Below are 15983 nucleotides of genomic sequence, written 5' to 3' on the forward strand. Positions count from 1 at the left end.
GAGATATGAGTGCGGTTAGCGCCATATTTGCGTGTCAACTTGCTGATAACGAATAGGCGTACCCTTCTCCAGATACTCGCAAGCAACGTGTTGTTGTCCACTCCGATGATAAGACAACACACCTTCATAAAAGCGATCGCATATCAAGTCCAGACGTGATAACAATGGCGAGTCATTACCCGTTGCAAGCAAGGCGACGATCATCCTTGAGAACATCGTCTCAACTTTAGGAGCAGCGTCATTGAATCAGAGGACTCGCGAGTCGTCAAAGCCATCTCGCTTTCTCGGTGGAAACATTGCCCACCAGTGCAATCAACGTCATGGTTCCCAGCCCATCGCTAGTCATTGCTTCAGACCTAGCCGGTTGACCACCGAACAACATGACAGGTTGACCACGGTTGGAGGATGCTTGTTCGAGCCTATTGGAAGTTGGAATGATTGTCCACCGTCAGCATGTGAGGCTCTCCTGAACATAAGATGCTAGGTGGGCGTAGTTCGCCTTCTCTTATGCAGCGTCCGAAGTCCTCTATCGGGGTTGGGGGCTTCACCGGTCAATCGATGACAGATCAAAGTACCAGATAGAGTGGTGTCGATCGTTCTCTGCGCATCATAGAGTGCAACCTGCCCAGAACCGATCTCGCCTGAGAGGTCACACGGTGCCAGCCAGAACCGATGAAAAGCCACCGTAAGAAGGGGCTTCGAGACTCACCGCTTGACAGCTTGATAGTGAATATAGACAATGCGAGGTACCAGCGTATCCACCGAGCTGCTCCCGCCGCACGTCTTTACTCCGTAGCGACCTCAATAGGAAAAGCTCTCTCACTCGCAACAACAACTTTGACTCACTGCCTGCCGATTGAAACTTCGCTTCAGTGATCTTTCCTCACGTTTGAGTCCTTTCCCTCAATCTTTCCCATATTTCGCACTCGGGAGCTCGAGATTTTCAAACCCGACTTCAAACACTGCTCCTCCATTCTTGAAGACTTCTGCCCACAGACTCCTGAAGTGACTCGCCCCAAACATCACTGCTTCCCCTTCTTCACCTTCAATATTACTCCACAAGGCCCACTCTCTCAGTGGACAAGATGAATTCCACGAACAAAGCAGTGTTCAGGAAGAGCTTTGAGGAGCAAAAGGCCAAAGAAATGCAAGCACTGAAACGCAACCAGCCAGCTCGCAATAGTTCCAGTCTCACTCTATCAAAGGCCACCTCCTCGCCAGCCACTGCCATCAGGGACGAAGTCAAGACTCGTGTTGTAGGTGCTTTTGTTCGCGGTGCCTGTCAACTGCTTGTCGATGCTAACAGCGCAACAAGCTTCTTTCTACTCGAAGGCCTGCGGTTAGAAACCTGTGTGTTGGTGAAACTGGTCGTGTTCGAAAGCCAACGACACTTAAAGAGATAGGCACTCTTTCCAATGACCATGTAACAAAGATCGCCCCAAAGCCGGCTGCTCGAGGGGGAGAAGAGCGCCCTGCAGTGGAGGAAGCAGAGCGGCAAGCCCGCGAGTCGATTTTCGTTCAAGCGAACGTTGTCACCGTCAAGGAATTCATAGACGCCCGGAAGGGATCAGAGGCCTCGAAGCCTGCGAAGGTCCAATCACTGCCGCCGCATGCAGCTGAGAACACAGAAAAGGAGATCTTACAGCCTGAAGGTGTAAGTCAAGGCGCTGACAACCCTCTCAATCGAATGTGCTTGCTGATGACGACAAATCGTCTCGAATGCCGGTGTTGATCGAAGCCCAGACCAGGTGGTCGGTTGCAAGCGACCCCTTGCCGACGGTTCTGAGGAAAAGCCACCCTCCCAAAAGAGACGTTAGGTCCTCAACACTCGACAGACATCCGCTCCAGATGCTCTGACCCAGAATCATGCGAGGACCAAGCCCGCCTACGCTGGTACGGCCAGGCCCAGGTCCGCAGCACCCGCTGCCAAGGTCAACGACGGGCCGGAACAACGACGTGAAAGTGCGAGTGTAAGTTGAGGACATCCCGAACGCAGCACCTATGGCCGACTGACGGTGATCAGGACGACTCTGATGATAGTGGCACTCGGCCCTTTGAATTTGACGGCCGCCAAAAACATGTCGTCGTTGAGAAGTCTGACAACGAAGACGGGGCACCGGCTCCAAAACGTCACTGTCCTGAAACTGCCGGCGCCCCAGTTAGTCGAGCTTGCAGCAAGTCACCTGAAGACGCCATTCATGAGCAGGGCATCGTCCTTGGACCAAAGGCCAACCCTTGCAAGCGAAAGCGGGTTAGTACTTCTCCCCAAGAGCAGCGTTCCATGATAGCGTCCATTGACAATTAATCAGGATGATGGTAAGGACGAGTTCGAGCACCAGCCGGACAACGATCGCTCGCGAGCTCATAAGCTCCAAAGAACTGATTCCGGGTCTGACAAGGAGAACAAACGCAGCACAGCGAGTTCAACCAGGGGCCAGCCAGCTGTCAAGTCCCCCAAACGTCCAGCAGAGTCCACCTCAGCTGAGAAAGGTCTCGCGAAAGGATCATTCGCAGACTTGATGGCACTAGCGGAAAAGGCGCAAGCAGAGAACGCCAAACATTCCCAGCAGATTGGCATGATCAGACACCGACCTACTGCTCGGCGGGTACTCTCCACAAGAAGCACAAATGTCGGAAAGCGAGTCGCCATACGCAATGAATCCAGCACAACCCGCAACGCGACACTCACCGATGCACAGTTCGAGGCTCTCCGCTCAGCCGCGGAGACGGCTCAAATGAAACTGGACGACGCCCTGGACCTCGCTATAGACCCTCGACCGCGGAAACATGTGCTCAAAAACCTCATTGGCAAAACTTGTGAGGAGAAAGTTAGGATATCAAAGGACCGCGGAAAGTGGCACGGGATAATCCACGATTTCAAGGAGGCCAGGAAGGCAAGGAAGAATGCAGTCGCAGCAGTAGAAGCGAAAGCCCAAATCTCCAACGACGAGAAGGAGCCACAGTCGAAGCGGTAGGCCTGGCCGACCCCGCCACGGTCTTAACCAAACCCGCGCATCTTGGGCACTTGTTGCTGCCAGGAGTCAGCGTTTTGCCGGTCGAAACTTACCAGTACAGTCGCCCGTGTCCCATCCACCACGAAGGTCGAGTCAAAAGGCGCAGCAACCGAGATCTTGGCATCCGAGCTCATGTCGTTGCTTCATGACCGGTTACCCCCACAAAAGTCTAGCGTCTCGAGTCCTTGTCATTGGGTGGCAGCACCACCAGGTTCGGTATAGTAGTGTCCCATATGGTTTCTATCATATTTTTTTTACCAACATAACATGCTTCCAACGTGTTTTCAGCGACAACGTTGGTCGGCATAGGTCCGATGGAGGAAGAAGGGAGGGTCCGGCATGTTCTTGAAAGTCCATGAAAGGTTGTCCAGTTCGAAAAGTCAGGCACAGCAGCTTGAGAGGGGTTGGCAATAGGATCGTGATCTCAATATTGAGTTCTTTTGTCATTCGGGTGTTTGAGCAAGTTCAGCTTGGAGCGAGTGACCAAGGTGGACTCTTCGGCGGGCAGGGGAGAGTCGGATCGCAGAGGATATCCGATGTCGACGGCAATGCACGTTGTGCGGAGAACAGTGATACTATTATTTTGTCCTCTCTCATATTGCACCAGCTCAGGACATTGGCAAATGAATGCCATGAATGAACATGTGCTATAGAGAGGAGACTAATTTCGAAAAGAGAAACGAAAAGCCACCATGTTGGTGGTACAACTACAGTAACAGTCAAAGGAGAGGGATGGGTGAGGAGCAGGTGAGGAGGAGATGAGGGTGAAACGACATCAAGTTGGGCACCACGACGAGTAAACTCTGCTCGCGCCTCACCCGCGGCTTGCGCGAGCCTGGTTGGCGATCACCCGTGTGTGTGCCGCGTTTTTACCAGTCATGGAAGCCGCTAGGCCAACAGTCTGGCGCCTTGGTACGGATGGTCGCAACACCGATCTTGCTTATGCGCGTTGATGTAGCTTGATATAACTTGGCAGAGCAATCCTCCGGACGTGTGCCACTTTGATATCTACTCGCCCAGCTCGCCATCTCTCTTGCCTGCCGAATACCATCTAGACTACGAGGTAGTCCGGCATGGCACGGCAAACCATCGGTTACAGCTGATCTGTGGGGACATCCGGGACGTGTTGATAACACGCACCAGGGTCGCAGGGATCCTGTTTAAGAGCATTGTCTTCTATCCGCAATAGACGCGGATCTCCTCGAGCTTCAGCTATCTCTGCAGATCGTTGCAGTTACACGATGGTATGGTCGCAAAACTCCGGACCAACCATTGTGGCGACTTGATCGACCTTCCATCTGCTGATCAATGGACAATGCCTGTGCAGATGCACCACGCTCGTGGGATCCGATAAGATGTGTCCGCCTCAATGCGGCTTTATCTTCCTTGCCCTGAACACTCGGTCGGCCGAACCCCGACAGACTGGTTCGGAGAACTGGAAGAGTATCGGCGTAGCAGGTTAAGTACAGGCCTACTCTCTACCAAAATTGCTATTTTCTTGCCTCGCCTCGCCTTGCTTTCATCTTTTCCGCCTCCTGTCCCTCTTCGCGAACATGGCGGATATCGAAAAGAACCAAGCCCATATTACTGAGCCGGCTCTCGAAGCCACTAGCCCGCCTGCAAAGACATCCTTCCTCGACCGTTTCGGAGGTCGAACAAACGATCCAAACGTTCTCGGCAAAGAGCTATTAGAGAAGGCTCTTGAGTTTGACGAAGCTCAACTTGAACGGGATGCGATCAAAGTTCGCCGCAAACTCGACTTTATAGTCATCCCAATGGTATGTTTGGACACATGTCTCCAGCAAGTTTGGACAATGCTAACTCTCTGACCCCCTCAGATGATGACCACCTACATGTTGAGCTTTCTGGATAAACAGACGTAAGTTTCCCTTGACACGAGGATCTGTATCCCACGCTCAAGCCTGTAGGCTCAACTACTCCAATGCATATGGTCTTCAGGAGGACACGAACATGAAAGGCGATGATTACACCTGGGTGGCTTCCGCGCTCTACTTTGGAACGCTCGTCAGCGCATACGCCTGGAACGTCGCCTTGCAGCGTTATCCAGTCGGTAGAATGGTTGGGGGTATGGTGTTCGTCTGGGCAGGCGTCTGTATGCTACAGGCAGCCGTGTTCAATTTCTCGGGCTTTTTCGCTGTGCGCTTCTTCCTAGGTGTGGTTGAAGGCTGCATTGCCCCGGCCTTTGTCCTTCTTACGTCCATGCTTTGGACCAGAGAGGAGCAGGCTCTTCGGACTTCTTTTTGGCTGTCGACCAACGGTGTCTCGTCCATTCTCGGCTCGTTGTTAGCATACGGAAGTGGACATGCGACCCATCTTGCCATCGACAACTGGAAATTGATCTATCTGGTATTTCAGTACACCCCCTGCGGCCAAGTCAACGACTAACTGGTAACAGATTGTGGGCTGCATGACGTTCCTCTGGGGGTTCGTGGTTCTACTATACCTGCCAGACGGGCCCCACAACGCAAAAATCCTCACAGAACACGAACGGATGGTGGCGGTCTGGCGGGTATCGAAGAACCAGATGGGGATCAAACACTACACTCTGATTCCTGCGCAGGTCAAGGAGGCGGCCATTGACCCGAAGACGTGGCTTGTCTTGCTTATGGGCGCTTGCACAGGGATCCTGAATGGTGCAGTCGCGAACTTTACCTCGGTCATCATTAAGGGCTTCGGGTTTGATGCGCTCAAGACAACTCTTCTGCAGACCCCTGGTGGTGCTTTCGAGTTGATTGGGTGTATGTTTTTTGGTTGGGTGGCTACGAAGCCGAACCTGCTAGGTGCGACAATTATCGGTGAGTATCTTCTTCCCTGCCTTAGATCTTGACGGTTTTCACATGCTGATACTTCTACTCTCATTCAGTGTCATGCTTGCCCGGCTTCGCAGGTTTGATCGGTCTACTAACGATCAGCATTAAACACCGATACGCTCTGGTGGCCTGTGCGTGGCTGCAGAATGTTCTGGGTTCGCCAATCATCTTGGGCTGGACAGTCCCGGGTCTCAACGTCGCTGGACACACAAAGAGAACCACCGTCCTTGGTCTTCTTTTCGTGTAAGTTCTCCCTTTGCAAGGTTTGAGCCGCGAGCCGCACTAATCTTGACCTATAGATTTTACAACGCCGGCAACATCTGCGGGCCCCATCTCTTCCTACCGTCAGAAGCGCCGCGATACTTCACGGCCATCAGAGCATTGCTCGCAACATACTGTGCACTGATCGGCCTGCAAGTCATCTATTCAATATGGTGTTACTTCGACAACAAAGCCCGTGACCGGAAAGGCTATCATGCGCAGCGAACCGAGGAACTATTGGAGGGATTCGAGGACTTGACGGACAAGCAAAATCTGCATTTCAGATACAAGATCTGAAGTAGAGTTGAAAAGCTGGCAGGATTTTACGTGGCGGGGGCACTTTCAGCCTTGATTCCGGTCGTGGTCGGAAAGCTGCGTGACGGTGGTATATAGATATAGTGAATAGATCGTTTTGCTGACGGGAAAAGCCCCCTACCCTCGACTCTAGGGGCATCCCTCTTCTTCTGGCTGTCATTTGATGAGGTCTCTGTCACGGTCCAAGCGCGCATGAACTCGCGCAGCGTCGTGCCCGTGAACGAGAACAGTGCTCGAGATCGTCTGGTAAGAATACGAGAACTCCGTACTCCGGGGGAGCACACGCACCAGCTCTCCGCATCATTTCTCCACCACGACCGTACACTCACCGCACACACAGACACAGCTACGAGCAACTTACAATACGGTGCATGTACTCCGGACGAGTACCTACTTGTACTCTGCTGTAGAGACATATCATATCCTCAATCGCCGTCTCTTGAACCCATCGTTCCTCCCACTTCCTTCTGATCTGCTCTGTTCTACCCAGCTGCATACGACTTCAACTCAGCACTGCAGCACTGCAGCAGCCCTACTTTACTGGTGCGCCTCCTGCCCTGCCCTGCGTACCCGTCCCGCCGTAAGGGAATCGAACGCACTCCATACCGCACGCACCCTACCACCATGAAACTCCTCACCACCGTCCTCCTCGCGCTGATTCCCCTCGCGACCTCCCTCCCCAACGGTCTAGAGATCGAGTACCAGACCCCAGACATCAGCTGCACGCGCAAGACGCACAAGGGCGACAAGATCGACGTGCACTACCGAGGCACGTTACAATCGACGGGCAAGGAGTTCGACTCCAGCTACGGGCGGGGATCGCCTTTGGGGTTCGAGCTGGGCGCCGGACGGGTCATCAAAGGGTGAGTGGGGCGATGTGAAGCAACCAATTCTGCGGTGTTCGTCCTGATTCTGACTCTGCGGCTAACTTCAATCTACATAGGTGGGACGAAGGCCTACTCGACATGTGCATTGGGGAGAAGAGAAAGTTGACGATCGCGCCGGAGTTGGGGTACGGGGATCGAGGCGTGGGTCCCATTCCCGGGGGCAGCACGTTGGTGTTTGAGACGGAGTTGATGGGCATCAAGGGGGTGAAGAAGGATGAATTGTGAGCTGTGAGCCGTGAGTGGTGCGTGATTGGGCACTGGCTGAGCGAGGATGGGGGATTGGTTGGGAGCATGGAGTGCTGAATGACACTTGCAGTGTGGTTGATGGCGGGCCACGGAGATTTTAAGACGCGTGCTGTCCCTGTCTGCTGGTGCAGTCGAGCGTCGCTATCGCCTGCGGAAAGGTGTCTGAGCCGCCGCACGAGTACAGTAGCGGTAGGGCCGTCGATCTATCTCACATGCAGTAGAATGGCCGGGGATTTTTGGGTCTTGAGCATTGGATATATAAAATGGACGGAGGAGGACACGCCACATCAAATTGAAGGGAGCCACACTTTCCTACGATCGGACCTGCATAAATGGGAGTATACACTGGAGAGATTCATCGTGGTCATCGTGGTCTCTATAGCAATGACTACTCCTGCTGAGGGGAGTCTTCTGCGGCAATACATGCTCGTATCAGATACCGGACCTGTCCGAGGGAAGGACATTTGCCTCTGTGACACACCACAAAGCTCCATCCTGAATCATAGACAACCCCTCAACTCGACAGTACCTGACTCAGTCAAGTGTAAGCTGTGATGGACCACACGAGAAAGTCAACAGCAGCAACTTCGCACGGCATGCCTAACGTAGCGACGATGTTGTCCGATTCCATGTAATAAAGACCCGGGGCGGCACTTGACGTGACCTTTGGGCCGCAGAGCCTCGAGGTAACCACTGTAGACTTAAGAAAGCTAGCTGGCTGGATTGCGCAGTCGTGGCGGACTAAGGTATGAGTTCACCACCTGTTTGCCTTGTAGCGCGTCTCAGGGGTAGAATGCTGTTTCTTATAAGCTTCTCCTGCCTCCTCGTCAGCGTTGGCCTGCACGTTATGAGTTGTATCCGTGCAGGGCTTCTTCCATCTTTGGTGGCATATTGTCGAACGGCCAGTCAAACCGATTGCGGAGATCATGTCGACCGCGATAACATTGATTCTCGGACAGTTCTGAGACCTTATTGCTCGAGAATACGTCAACTGCGAGGACTTCGGGCCGCTGCAACCAGGGACTTGACATATTCGCGCAAAGGGATCGGTCTCTGCAAAGGATCCTATGCAAGATGTTACCACGTAAATGTACATACTCTTGATCAGCGGACAACCAGGGAAACAAACATCAGTGTTGCGACCGATGCGTTTCCAATCGCATAAGCTCATGTATCAACTGACTTGCGAGTATCGATCCGTGGGTGGGACGTGGCGATACAATGGCGGTCCTGAGCATTGATATGCCACTGTCACCTGGACAGCATCGTGGACGTAGTTGGGTCATTCCTGCGGACTGAATATTTATCGCGTCCACCCCAAGAGTGATAAAAACTTTCGTTCTCGCTCAAGTCCACCGTGTCAAAAGCTGCCCACCCTCGCCGAGAGATCCATAGCTCTGGTGCACTGCGCAGTCATCTTTGCTATTGCATAGCACGCAATCGCAAACGCAGACGGCGAACACCTTTCCTGGCACATCAGGCTATAGAGAATACATACAATGGCTGGCTGGACAGTGGAGGGAAAGAGCTCGGAATTGAGTCGAGCTGAAGTCGAAGTCAGCCGAGAGGCGTTGGAATATGATTGGCTTATTACTGTGAATTACGATCGGGTAATGATTGCGCTTTGGCATCGCCTCGGCTTCTCGCCGCGATCCCAGTCGCTCAGCATGCTGGGCTGGCCTCAGCATTGTGCTGCTGCAGCCTTGTCGGGCGAAATAGGGCTGAGGATGGGGGAGCTAGGAAGGTGAAGAGGCACTATCCGGCTGCGCTGCGGTATTAGATTAACCCAAGCAATTCGAGCTATGAGATTCTTGCTATTCCGCCCACCGACACGAGCGACACTTGACTCGGTCTCTTTTGGATTCGTGTGGTGTCCTCTTGACGCTGCAGGAAGGCGACGACATCATGGCATATCACTATTCTTTCCTCATGTCCTCACTATAAGGGGCTGGATCCCATCGATACTGGTGGCTCGCTAGAGCATGTAGCGATAGTCGGGATTCATGTCACCCAGCTCGGTCTTCTCATAGTCCGTCAGTCCAACATCATGATTTTTCTCGCGCTGTCGGTTTTGACTCAGACAGGCGAAGAAATAAAGGATACTGGTTGCCGCGCTCAGGCAGATGAACGACAAGCAGATACTGTAACCCTTGTGGAAGAAACTCGTCGCGTCGGAGGCTGAGAAACTGTAGCTGGCAATGATTCCGCCAATGTTGCCAAACCCGATTTGCCACGCCGTACCCACTGCTCGACGATGATGGCCACCGAGGTTCATGGAGAACCAGCAGACGATTACCGGCATGGCGCTGTATGTTCCGGAAGTGATCATGAAGAGCGCACCATACTGCACATGGTTGTTGTGGTGCACGACCATGAGGATCGCGAAGCCCGCAATCGCAATGCAGATGTTGAGTATCACAAAAAAGAATCGGTGACGGAAGCGATCGGATAAGGCGGCAGTGAGCATGCTCCAGCCGAACGCGGCGGCCCAGGGAGGCACGGAATGCAGCTGTGTCTGGATGGGGCTGTAGCCATAAGTCTTGATGATGGTCGGCGCAAAATAGGCGTAGCCGTAAGCTGGCCAAGGTTAGTATAGCTTCGTGATGAGAGGGAGCGGACCAATCCGCTTACCAGGTACGATCAGGCCAAAGTACATGAAACCTCCCACGAGGATCTTGTAGTCTTTGAAGCAGTTGACCACATCTGCGAAGGTGATGCGTCGCTCAAGAGCGGATTTCCCCTGGTCGTCTCGAAGTCTGGCTTTGATGTATTCCCGCTCAGGCTCGGTCACCCACTTGGCATCCTCTGGGAAGTCGGGGATGGCGAAGTACCAGAAGAACGAGACGAAGCAGGTCAGACAGCCCTCCAGAATGAAGACCCATCTCCAGCCAAGGTAGCCTTCCATGCCGTCCATTTTCCCGATGGCCGAAGCAAGGAGACCGCCGAAAGCCCCAGCCAGTGTTGTGCTGGCGAAGAAGAAGGTGTACCTTTTCTGTGCCTCTTGTCGCTTGTACCACATGCCGATAAGGTAGAACGCGCCTGATTCGTGTCAGAGCCGTGATTTTGGCTATCGGCGAACACACATACCTGGAAACATGCCAGTTTCGAACAGCCCAAGAAAGAATCTGGTTGTAAGGAACCCGCCATATCCTTGCACAAGACCCTGGCAGATGGTGACCAAACCAAATCCAAACATGCAGATGGAAAGCCAGACGTGGGGTTTGAGTCTTTTGAGGATGATGTTGGAGGGGATTTCGAAGACCACGTACGGGACGAAAAAGATGGTCAAACACGTGCTATACTGGGTGCTGCTCAGGCCAAGATCCTTCTGGAGACCGAAGACGGCGGCGTTGGCGACGTTTGTTCTATCGAGGAAGGCCAACAGATACATGACCGAGAGAACGGGGATGATTCTCAGATCGACCTTGGTAAGCAGCCGTCGTTCAGTCACGCCTGCTGGGAGTACTGCTGTCTCGCCATCTCTGTAGCCTGCAGCGGGATGCGCCAGGTCCGGGTCATAGCCCAACTGACCCTCGCCGATGCCATTCGAGTCATTGTAGGCATGCTGGGCCTTTTCATCTAGTGATTGGTTAGCAACCTGAGATGGAGCATTGCTGCCAGGGATATTTACTGGACCCGTCAATATTGAAACGCATTGTGGAGGGATTCAATCTCGCGCGGAGCTCAACTGAGGCTAGTTTGAGCAATGTCGCAGAAGGACAGACACATTCGAGAGAAGATCATGACATTATCGCGTGAGGTGGGCCGCGGGGTCTTCTTGTAGCTTCAGAGGCGACAGTGCGCCAAGCGGAGTGGGTGAGAGGTTGTGCGCCGGATGCCAACCCGCACGGCCTGGAAAAGGAGCTTTGTCCGAAGCGAGTGGCAACATGGTATGAATTAGCGATTGCACAAACCTGGACCATATACCGCTTTGGCCAGCTCAGCGGGGATCAGCGGGGTGAACGACTGTGGGATCCCCAGATGCAGTTTGCTCGAAGATCTCACGATGTGACGAGCCTGGAGAGCCTGGGTAATCAAAAGTCCATGGATGCGACGTCAACATCGTATTCCAAGGCCTTTCAGCTACCTTTTAACTGGTCCAGCTGGCCCTCGGCGCACAACAAGGAGGCGGTGGCTGAACAGAAACAGCCTGATAGGCGTGGAGGCACGAGCTCAGTAAGCTTATTGGAGCTTAGTAGCGGTTGGGGGGAGGCGCCCGCCCCGCCTTCTCGAACCCGCTGGAGCGGCCGGGCGGAATAGAAGGCAGGCGATACGAAGTACAGACTACACTCCGGCACCAACGGTCTGTGGGGAGGGATCTTGTCGCGTTCAAGCATCACGTTTCAGGTATGGGTTGTTGTATCTGAAGTATAAAGAGGTGTCCATGCCAGTAGAGGGTGTCGTGTCGCCAACAAGCCATAAGTCGCGAAGCGTCTGTGCATACCTACAGTAGGCTGTAATATATGTGTGGATATGTGGAAGTCTGGGTTCGCGAAGCAGCCGCGGACGAATTTTCTGCTACAAAATATGCCAGAAACTGCAGAGTTCTGGAATGATCGGATGAAATACTTCGGACCCAGAAGCAGGCGAACAATAAAGCCTAGCAATCAAGAGCACGCCCCTGTCAAGTTCGCATCTGGCAAAAATCCGGTCCTGGTCAGGTTCAAGTGCCGCTTAGCATGGCATTCTTTGTCAGATCAATATTCGGCCAACACCTCTGACGTGCTTCGCAAGTAGGGCTGTCCTGTCGCGCGTCAGTGCCGGCGAGGTTGCGGTGGGCGCTGGACGCCAGCGAAAGATCCGAGGCGCCCGGAAATTCGGCGCTCCTGGGCGTCTTTGCGTTTTCAGAGTCGCTCTCGACGCCGCTAATGGTGCCCTTATGACGCCCAGCTTCCGGGTACCTATTCCCAGAGCCCGAGCCTTAAAACAGCAAGCGTAAGCACTCCTTCAGGCTTAGGTCGGCGCCTGGGCGTCTATGCCGACTTTGGTCATCGAGCGGAGTAACTAAATCGATGTGGCAGCCGCCAGCAAGACGGCAGAATATCTCTCGCTCGCTCGATTCCCACAGCCAAAGACAGGTGCTCCATGGCAGTCTTCATGACTTTATGTAAGATCGGTAAAGTGAAAACAGCCGCATCGCTTCGTCCTGGATAGAGACACCGTATCCTCGGCGCTTCATGGATGATGACCCTGTTGCAATCAGTCGCCACGATTATTTCTTCAGCTGACACCGACTTCATTCACTCATTTGAACGCCGTGGCGACCCAACACGGACACTCAAGAGTATCGAGGCGATTACTTCGGTCTAAGGCGTTGTGTCGCTAACCTTTGGATCTCTCCGTCCCAGGCGTAACCAGTATTACCCCTCCGAAGCGGGATATCCCTTCGTCTCGCCCACGTCCGATTTCGAGCATCCTGGAGTCCAACGAATCATGGATCCATATCCGGCCCCTAGTCTTACCGCGGACGCCCTACGAAAACGCAGATATAGGGGGGAAACGGTGATGAGGGTGCAGAGCCAGTTTCGCAACACTGGTGGCTCATCCTCGCAGGTTTTCAATCCGAAGCCTTTGTCAGCTCCAATCACTGCCCCGTTTTCTTTCGAAACCTCAAAGTTCAGCTTGCGAGGGCCGTTCCAGACGCCGGAACAGGTGGCCCCTCGTCCGACGAAAAGAGCCCGCGTCGCTCCTGTCACATTCCTGAACGCCACCGTTGATTGTACGAAGGACGGCCGACGCATCACGTTCAAAAGCGACACAACCGAATCCATCTCTGCTGAATCCCCATCAGAGAACACAACGCTGCCAGCCAAGACCGTCGAAAAAGGATTCCGAACCCGCCTTGGACCAAGTCATCCTGTAAAGCTTTCCAGCAAAATCTATGCGGACGTTTGGATTCGCATTCTGAGCTTTTGCGAGCCCAAATTTTTGTTGGAGGCCAAAACAATCGACAAGTTCCGCTACGGCCTGCTCTCGGAACATTCCGTGATCTGGAAAGAGAGTAGGTTGAACTACTACGGCCCGGATATGCCAGATTGCCCTAAAAACCTGACGGAGCAACAATACGTTGAGCTCATGGCTGGTCGTGGGTGTCAGAACAGCAGGTGTGCCAAGGGAGACACTCACAAAGTGCATTGGAACTTTCGCGTTCGCTTGTGTAGCGGATGCCTGGCCCAGAAGATAATGCGGGTGGGTTGCCCCGGTCTTGGCAGCACAGAATCAGGAGGTATTGACAACATCATAGGTCGAAGAGCTCTCTTCGCGGAGACAGTACTTTCTTCCTAATACCGGCTATGAATTAAATTCTGCGAATGGGCTCGCGCTGTGGGAATTGTTGCCGCTTGCACGACTGGACGGGTAAGAAGCCTTGTCGGTTGTCGCTCACCCTTTATACTGATCGCCTTGCGGAACAGGAGAGACTTGCATCCCCTCAAGATCGACGAAGCTTCGAATAACTGGGCCCTCGGTCAAGGCAATCCACGTCGGTTTCGGTTTCTGATGTCCTCGTACGCGAAACTAGAATCTGAGTACAAGCAGCTCGACATATCCGGTGCCGGAGATGAGGTCATCAAGGCGTGGGCAGACATGAAGCATGAGGAAACCATGGAAGTGATGACCCATGCCATTAAGCTTGAATCGTGGTGCAAGCAGCACATACTTCACAAGCACACCACAGAGGCCCAGGATTTACGGCAGATCAGGGCCAATTACTTTGAAGCCCGAGCCCTCGAGCTGTCGCCGCCCATGGAGAAGAGGGTCCTACACAAAATGGCGGATTTCCAGAAGGCCCTCAAGATACGTGCCCAACCAACAGAACGATCCTGGGACGCGCTCAGACGGAAGATAGAGCCGTACCGATCACATGCGGAGCAAGTGCTGGAGTTCGAACTCCTCATGGAATCCTTCCTTGACCCTCTGCCACAAGTCAAGCTGTTCAAGGAGCTGCATGAACGCCGGCATCGGAGAAAGGGATCACAGCGCACTTACCAGCCTGAGCAGGAATATGTCCTACGACTTGGCCGAGCCGAATTTGATCGATGTATCAAGAACCATGTCGCGGATGAAGACCTTCTTTTGCTGTGTCTTAAGAATGTCTTCGACACGTACAGTACTTTGAACCATCGACCGTATGGATTCAACTTCGATGGTACGTTTGGTACGTATCGTCTGAGCCTTGATGATGCCCGGATGATTGTGGAAGATGTCATCGAAAAGCAAATCCCACGCAACTCCAGTCGAGGACGGGTCGTGTTCCCGAATCTCAGATGCAGGGGCTGTCGTCGGACGGACTATGTTCGATCATTCTCTTTCGTCCAGGCTTTTGAGCACATACTCGAGAAGCATGCGAGGCATGTCGGCGAAGGTCTTGAATTCTATCAATTCGCCCGGCCGTACCCTAAGACATACAACTCGTGGACATCTCCAGATGATGATGCGATCGAGTTCAAGTTTCCCTGGTACACGACCTTCTGGCCACGGACCCTGCCCCTGGTGCCTCGTCATTGCGAGCCGTCCAAGATGGAACACTGGCACCCCGCAGTCCCTACTGATTTTGTCCAGGTCAAGAAGCCTCCAAACTTGTCGCCTTTCGGAGGACGACGGCCCTGCGACACAGGCAACCCAGACGACGCGTTTGCCAAGAACCTGATTTACGCAAGCGAAAAGCTCTATGGGCTTGCGCTCGATGGGCCTTGTCAGCTGAAAATCGCTCTAAAGTTCGCCCTGGACCTCTATGCGAAGAAACATGCGAGCGAACCACCTGTGTCCAACATCATAACATGTCTGGACCTCCTGCGAACTGTGAATCCCAGGATTGATCTCAGGTTCGGCTGTGGGATTTGTGGGACCGAAGACAAGGTGTATCGAAGCCTGAGGCAAACAAAATACCGGAAGGCGGTGGAGCAACTGGAGAAACACTGGACGAGAAGGCATCACGGTGGATCGATCAGCTGGACCAAGGGAATGATACAACTTCCTACGGAAAGCGAAGTGTGGCTGCAGATTGTGTCCTCGGACAAGAAGCTTCGCACCGAGCAAGCGGCGCTGATGCAGCGAGAAATGACGCGACATAAGGACATCAAGAAGCGAGCGCATGCAAAGGCCAATGCCATCTTGCAACAACGAGCCGCACAAGAGGTATTTGATGAACTATTCCCACAACAACAATAAATGTATGGACGTACGAAAAGTGGCATGATAGATATTGGTAACGCGGTATGACTGAAAATAAGCGCGCATGACCGGCGTTGGATGATTGGCAGTACTCAACCTATCTTACTGATCGATGGCGAATGCAATGCATTACGCATCTGCTGTTATTGGCTTCTCAACGGATCTCAAACCAGCACTTGCTGGTTTGGCGACGCTTCATCGAGCGCAATGTGACATTATTGAGTCTCCGCGACGGGGCGGTATTCGCTTGCTAAGTG

At 53.3% G+C, this 15983-nt stretch overlaps 5 protein-coding genes across 5 annotated transcripts; 4 read left to right on the top strand and 1 right to left on the bottom strand.

Moving 5' to 3' along the window:
• Positions 1-1085: 1085 nt before the first annotated feature.
• G647_01474 (uncharacterized protein) lies at positions 1086-2975 on the top strand (the record flags this gene model as incomplete). The annotated part of the gene is made up of 5 exons (XM_008724873.1): positions 1086-1256; positions 1316-1654; positions 1836-1970; positions 2024-2251; positions 2310-2975. The coding sequence occupies 5 exons, from the start codon at positions 1086-1088 to the stop codon at positions 2973-2975; spliced, it is 1539 nt and encodes a 512-aa protein (XP_008723095.1).
• A 1592-nt stretch (positions 2976-4567) lies between these two features.
• Positions 4568-6403, top strand: G647_01475 (uncharacterized protein; the record flags this gene model as incomplete). The annotated part of the gene is made up of 6 exons (XM_008724874.1): positions 4568-4792; positions 4853-4893; positions 4943-5381; positions 5431-5830; positions 5899-6088; positions 6145-6403. 6 exons carry the CDS (start codon positions 4568-4570, stop codon positions 6401-6403), a joined length of 1554 nt encoding a protein of 517 aa, XP_008723096.1.
• A 642-nt stretch (positions 6404-7045) lies between these two features.
• On the top strand, positions 7046-7533 carry G647_01476 (uncharacterized protein; the record flags this gene model as incomplete). The annotated part of the gene is made up of 2 exons (XM_008724875.1): positions 7046-7284; positions 7365-7533. The coding sequence occupies 2 exons, from the start codon at positions 7046-7048 to the stop codon at positions 7531-7533; spliced, it is 408 nt and encodes a 135-aa protein (XP_008723097.1).
• A 1996-nt stretch (positions 7534-9529) lies between these two features.
• Positions 9530-11210, bottom strand: G647_01477 (uncharacterized protein; the record flags this gene model as incomplete). The annotated part of the gene is made up of 4 exons (XM_008724876.1): positions 9530-10131; positions 10186-10593; positions 10642-11133; positions 11186-11210. The coding sequence occupies 4 exons, from the start codon at positions 11208-11210 to the stop codon at positions 9530-9532; spliced, it is 1527 nt and encodes a 508-aa protein (XP_008723098.1).
• A 1777-nt stretch (positions 11211-12987) lies between these two features.
• Positions 12988-15723, top strand: G647_01478 (uncharacterized protein; the record flags this gene model as incomplete). Its single annotated transcript, XM_008724877.1, has 3 exons — positions 12988-13743; positions 13799-13911; positions 13968-15723. The coding sequence occupies 3 exons, from the start codon at positions 12988-12990 to the stop codon at positions 15721-15723; spliced, it is 2625 nt and encodes an 874-aa protein (XP_008723099.1).
• Between the last annotated feature and the right edge of the window lie 260 nt (positions 15724-15983).

The sequence above is a fragment of the Cladophialophora carrionii genome (genome assembly GCF_000365165.1).
Source record: "Cladophialophora carrionii CBS 160.54 unplaced genomic scaffold supercont1.1, whole genome shotgun sequence".
Lineage (NCBI taxonomy): Eukaryota > Fungi > Ascomycota > Eurotiomycetes > Chaetothyriales > Herpotrichiellaceae > Cladophialophora > Cladophialophora carrionii.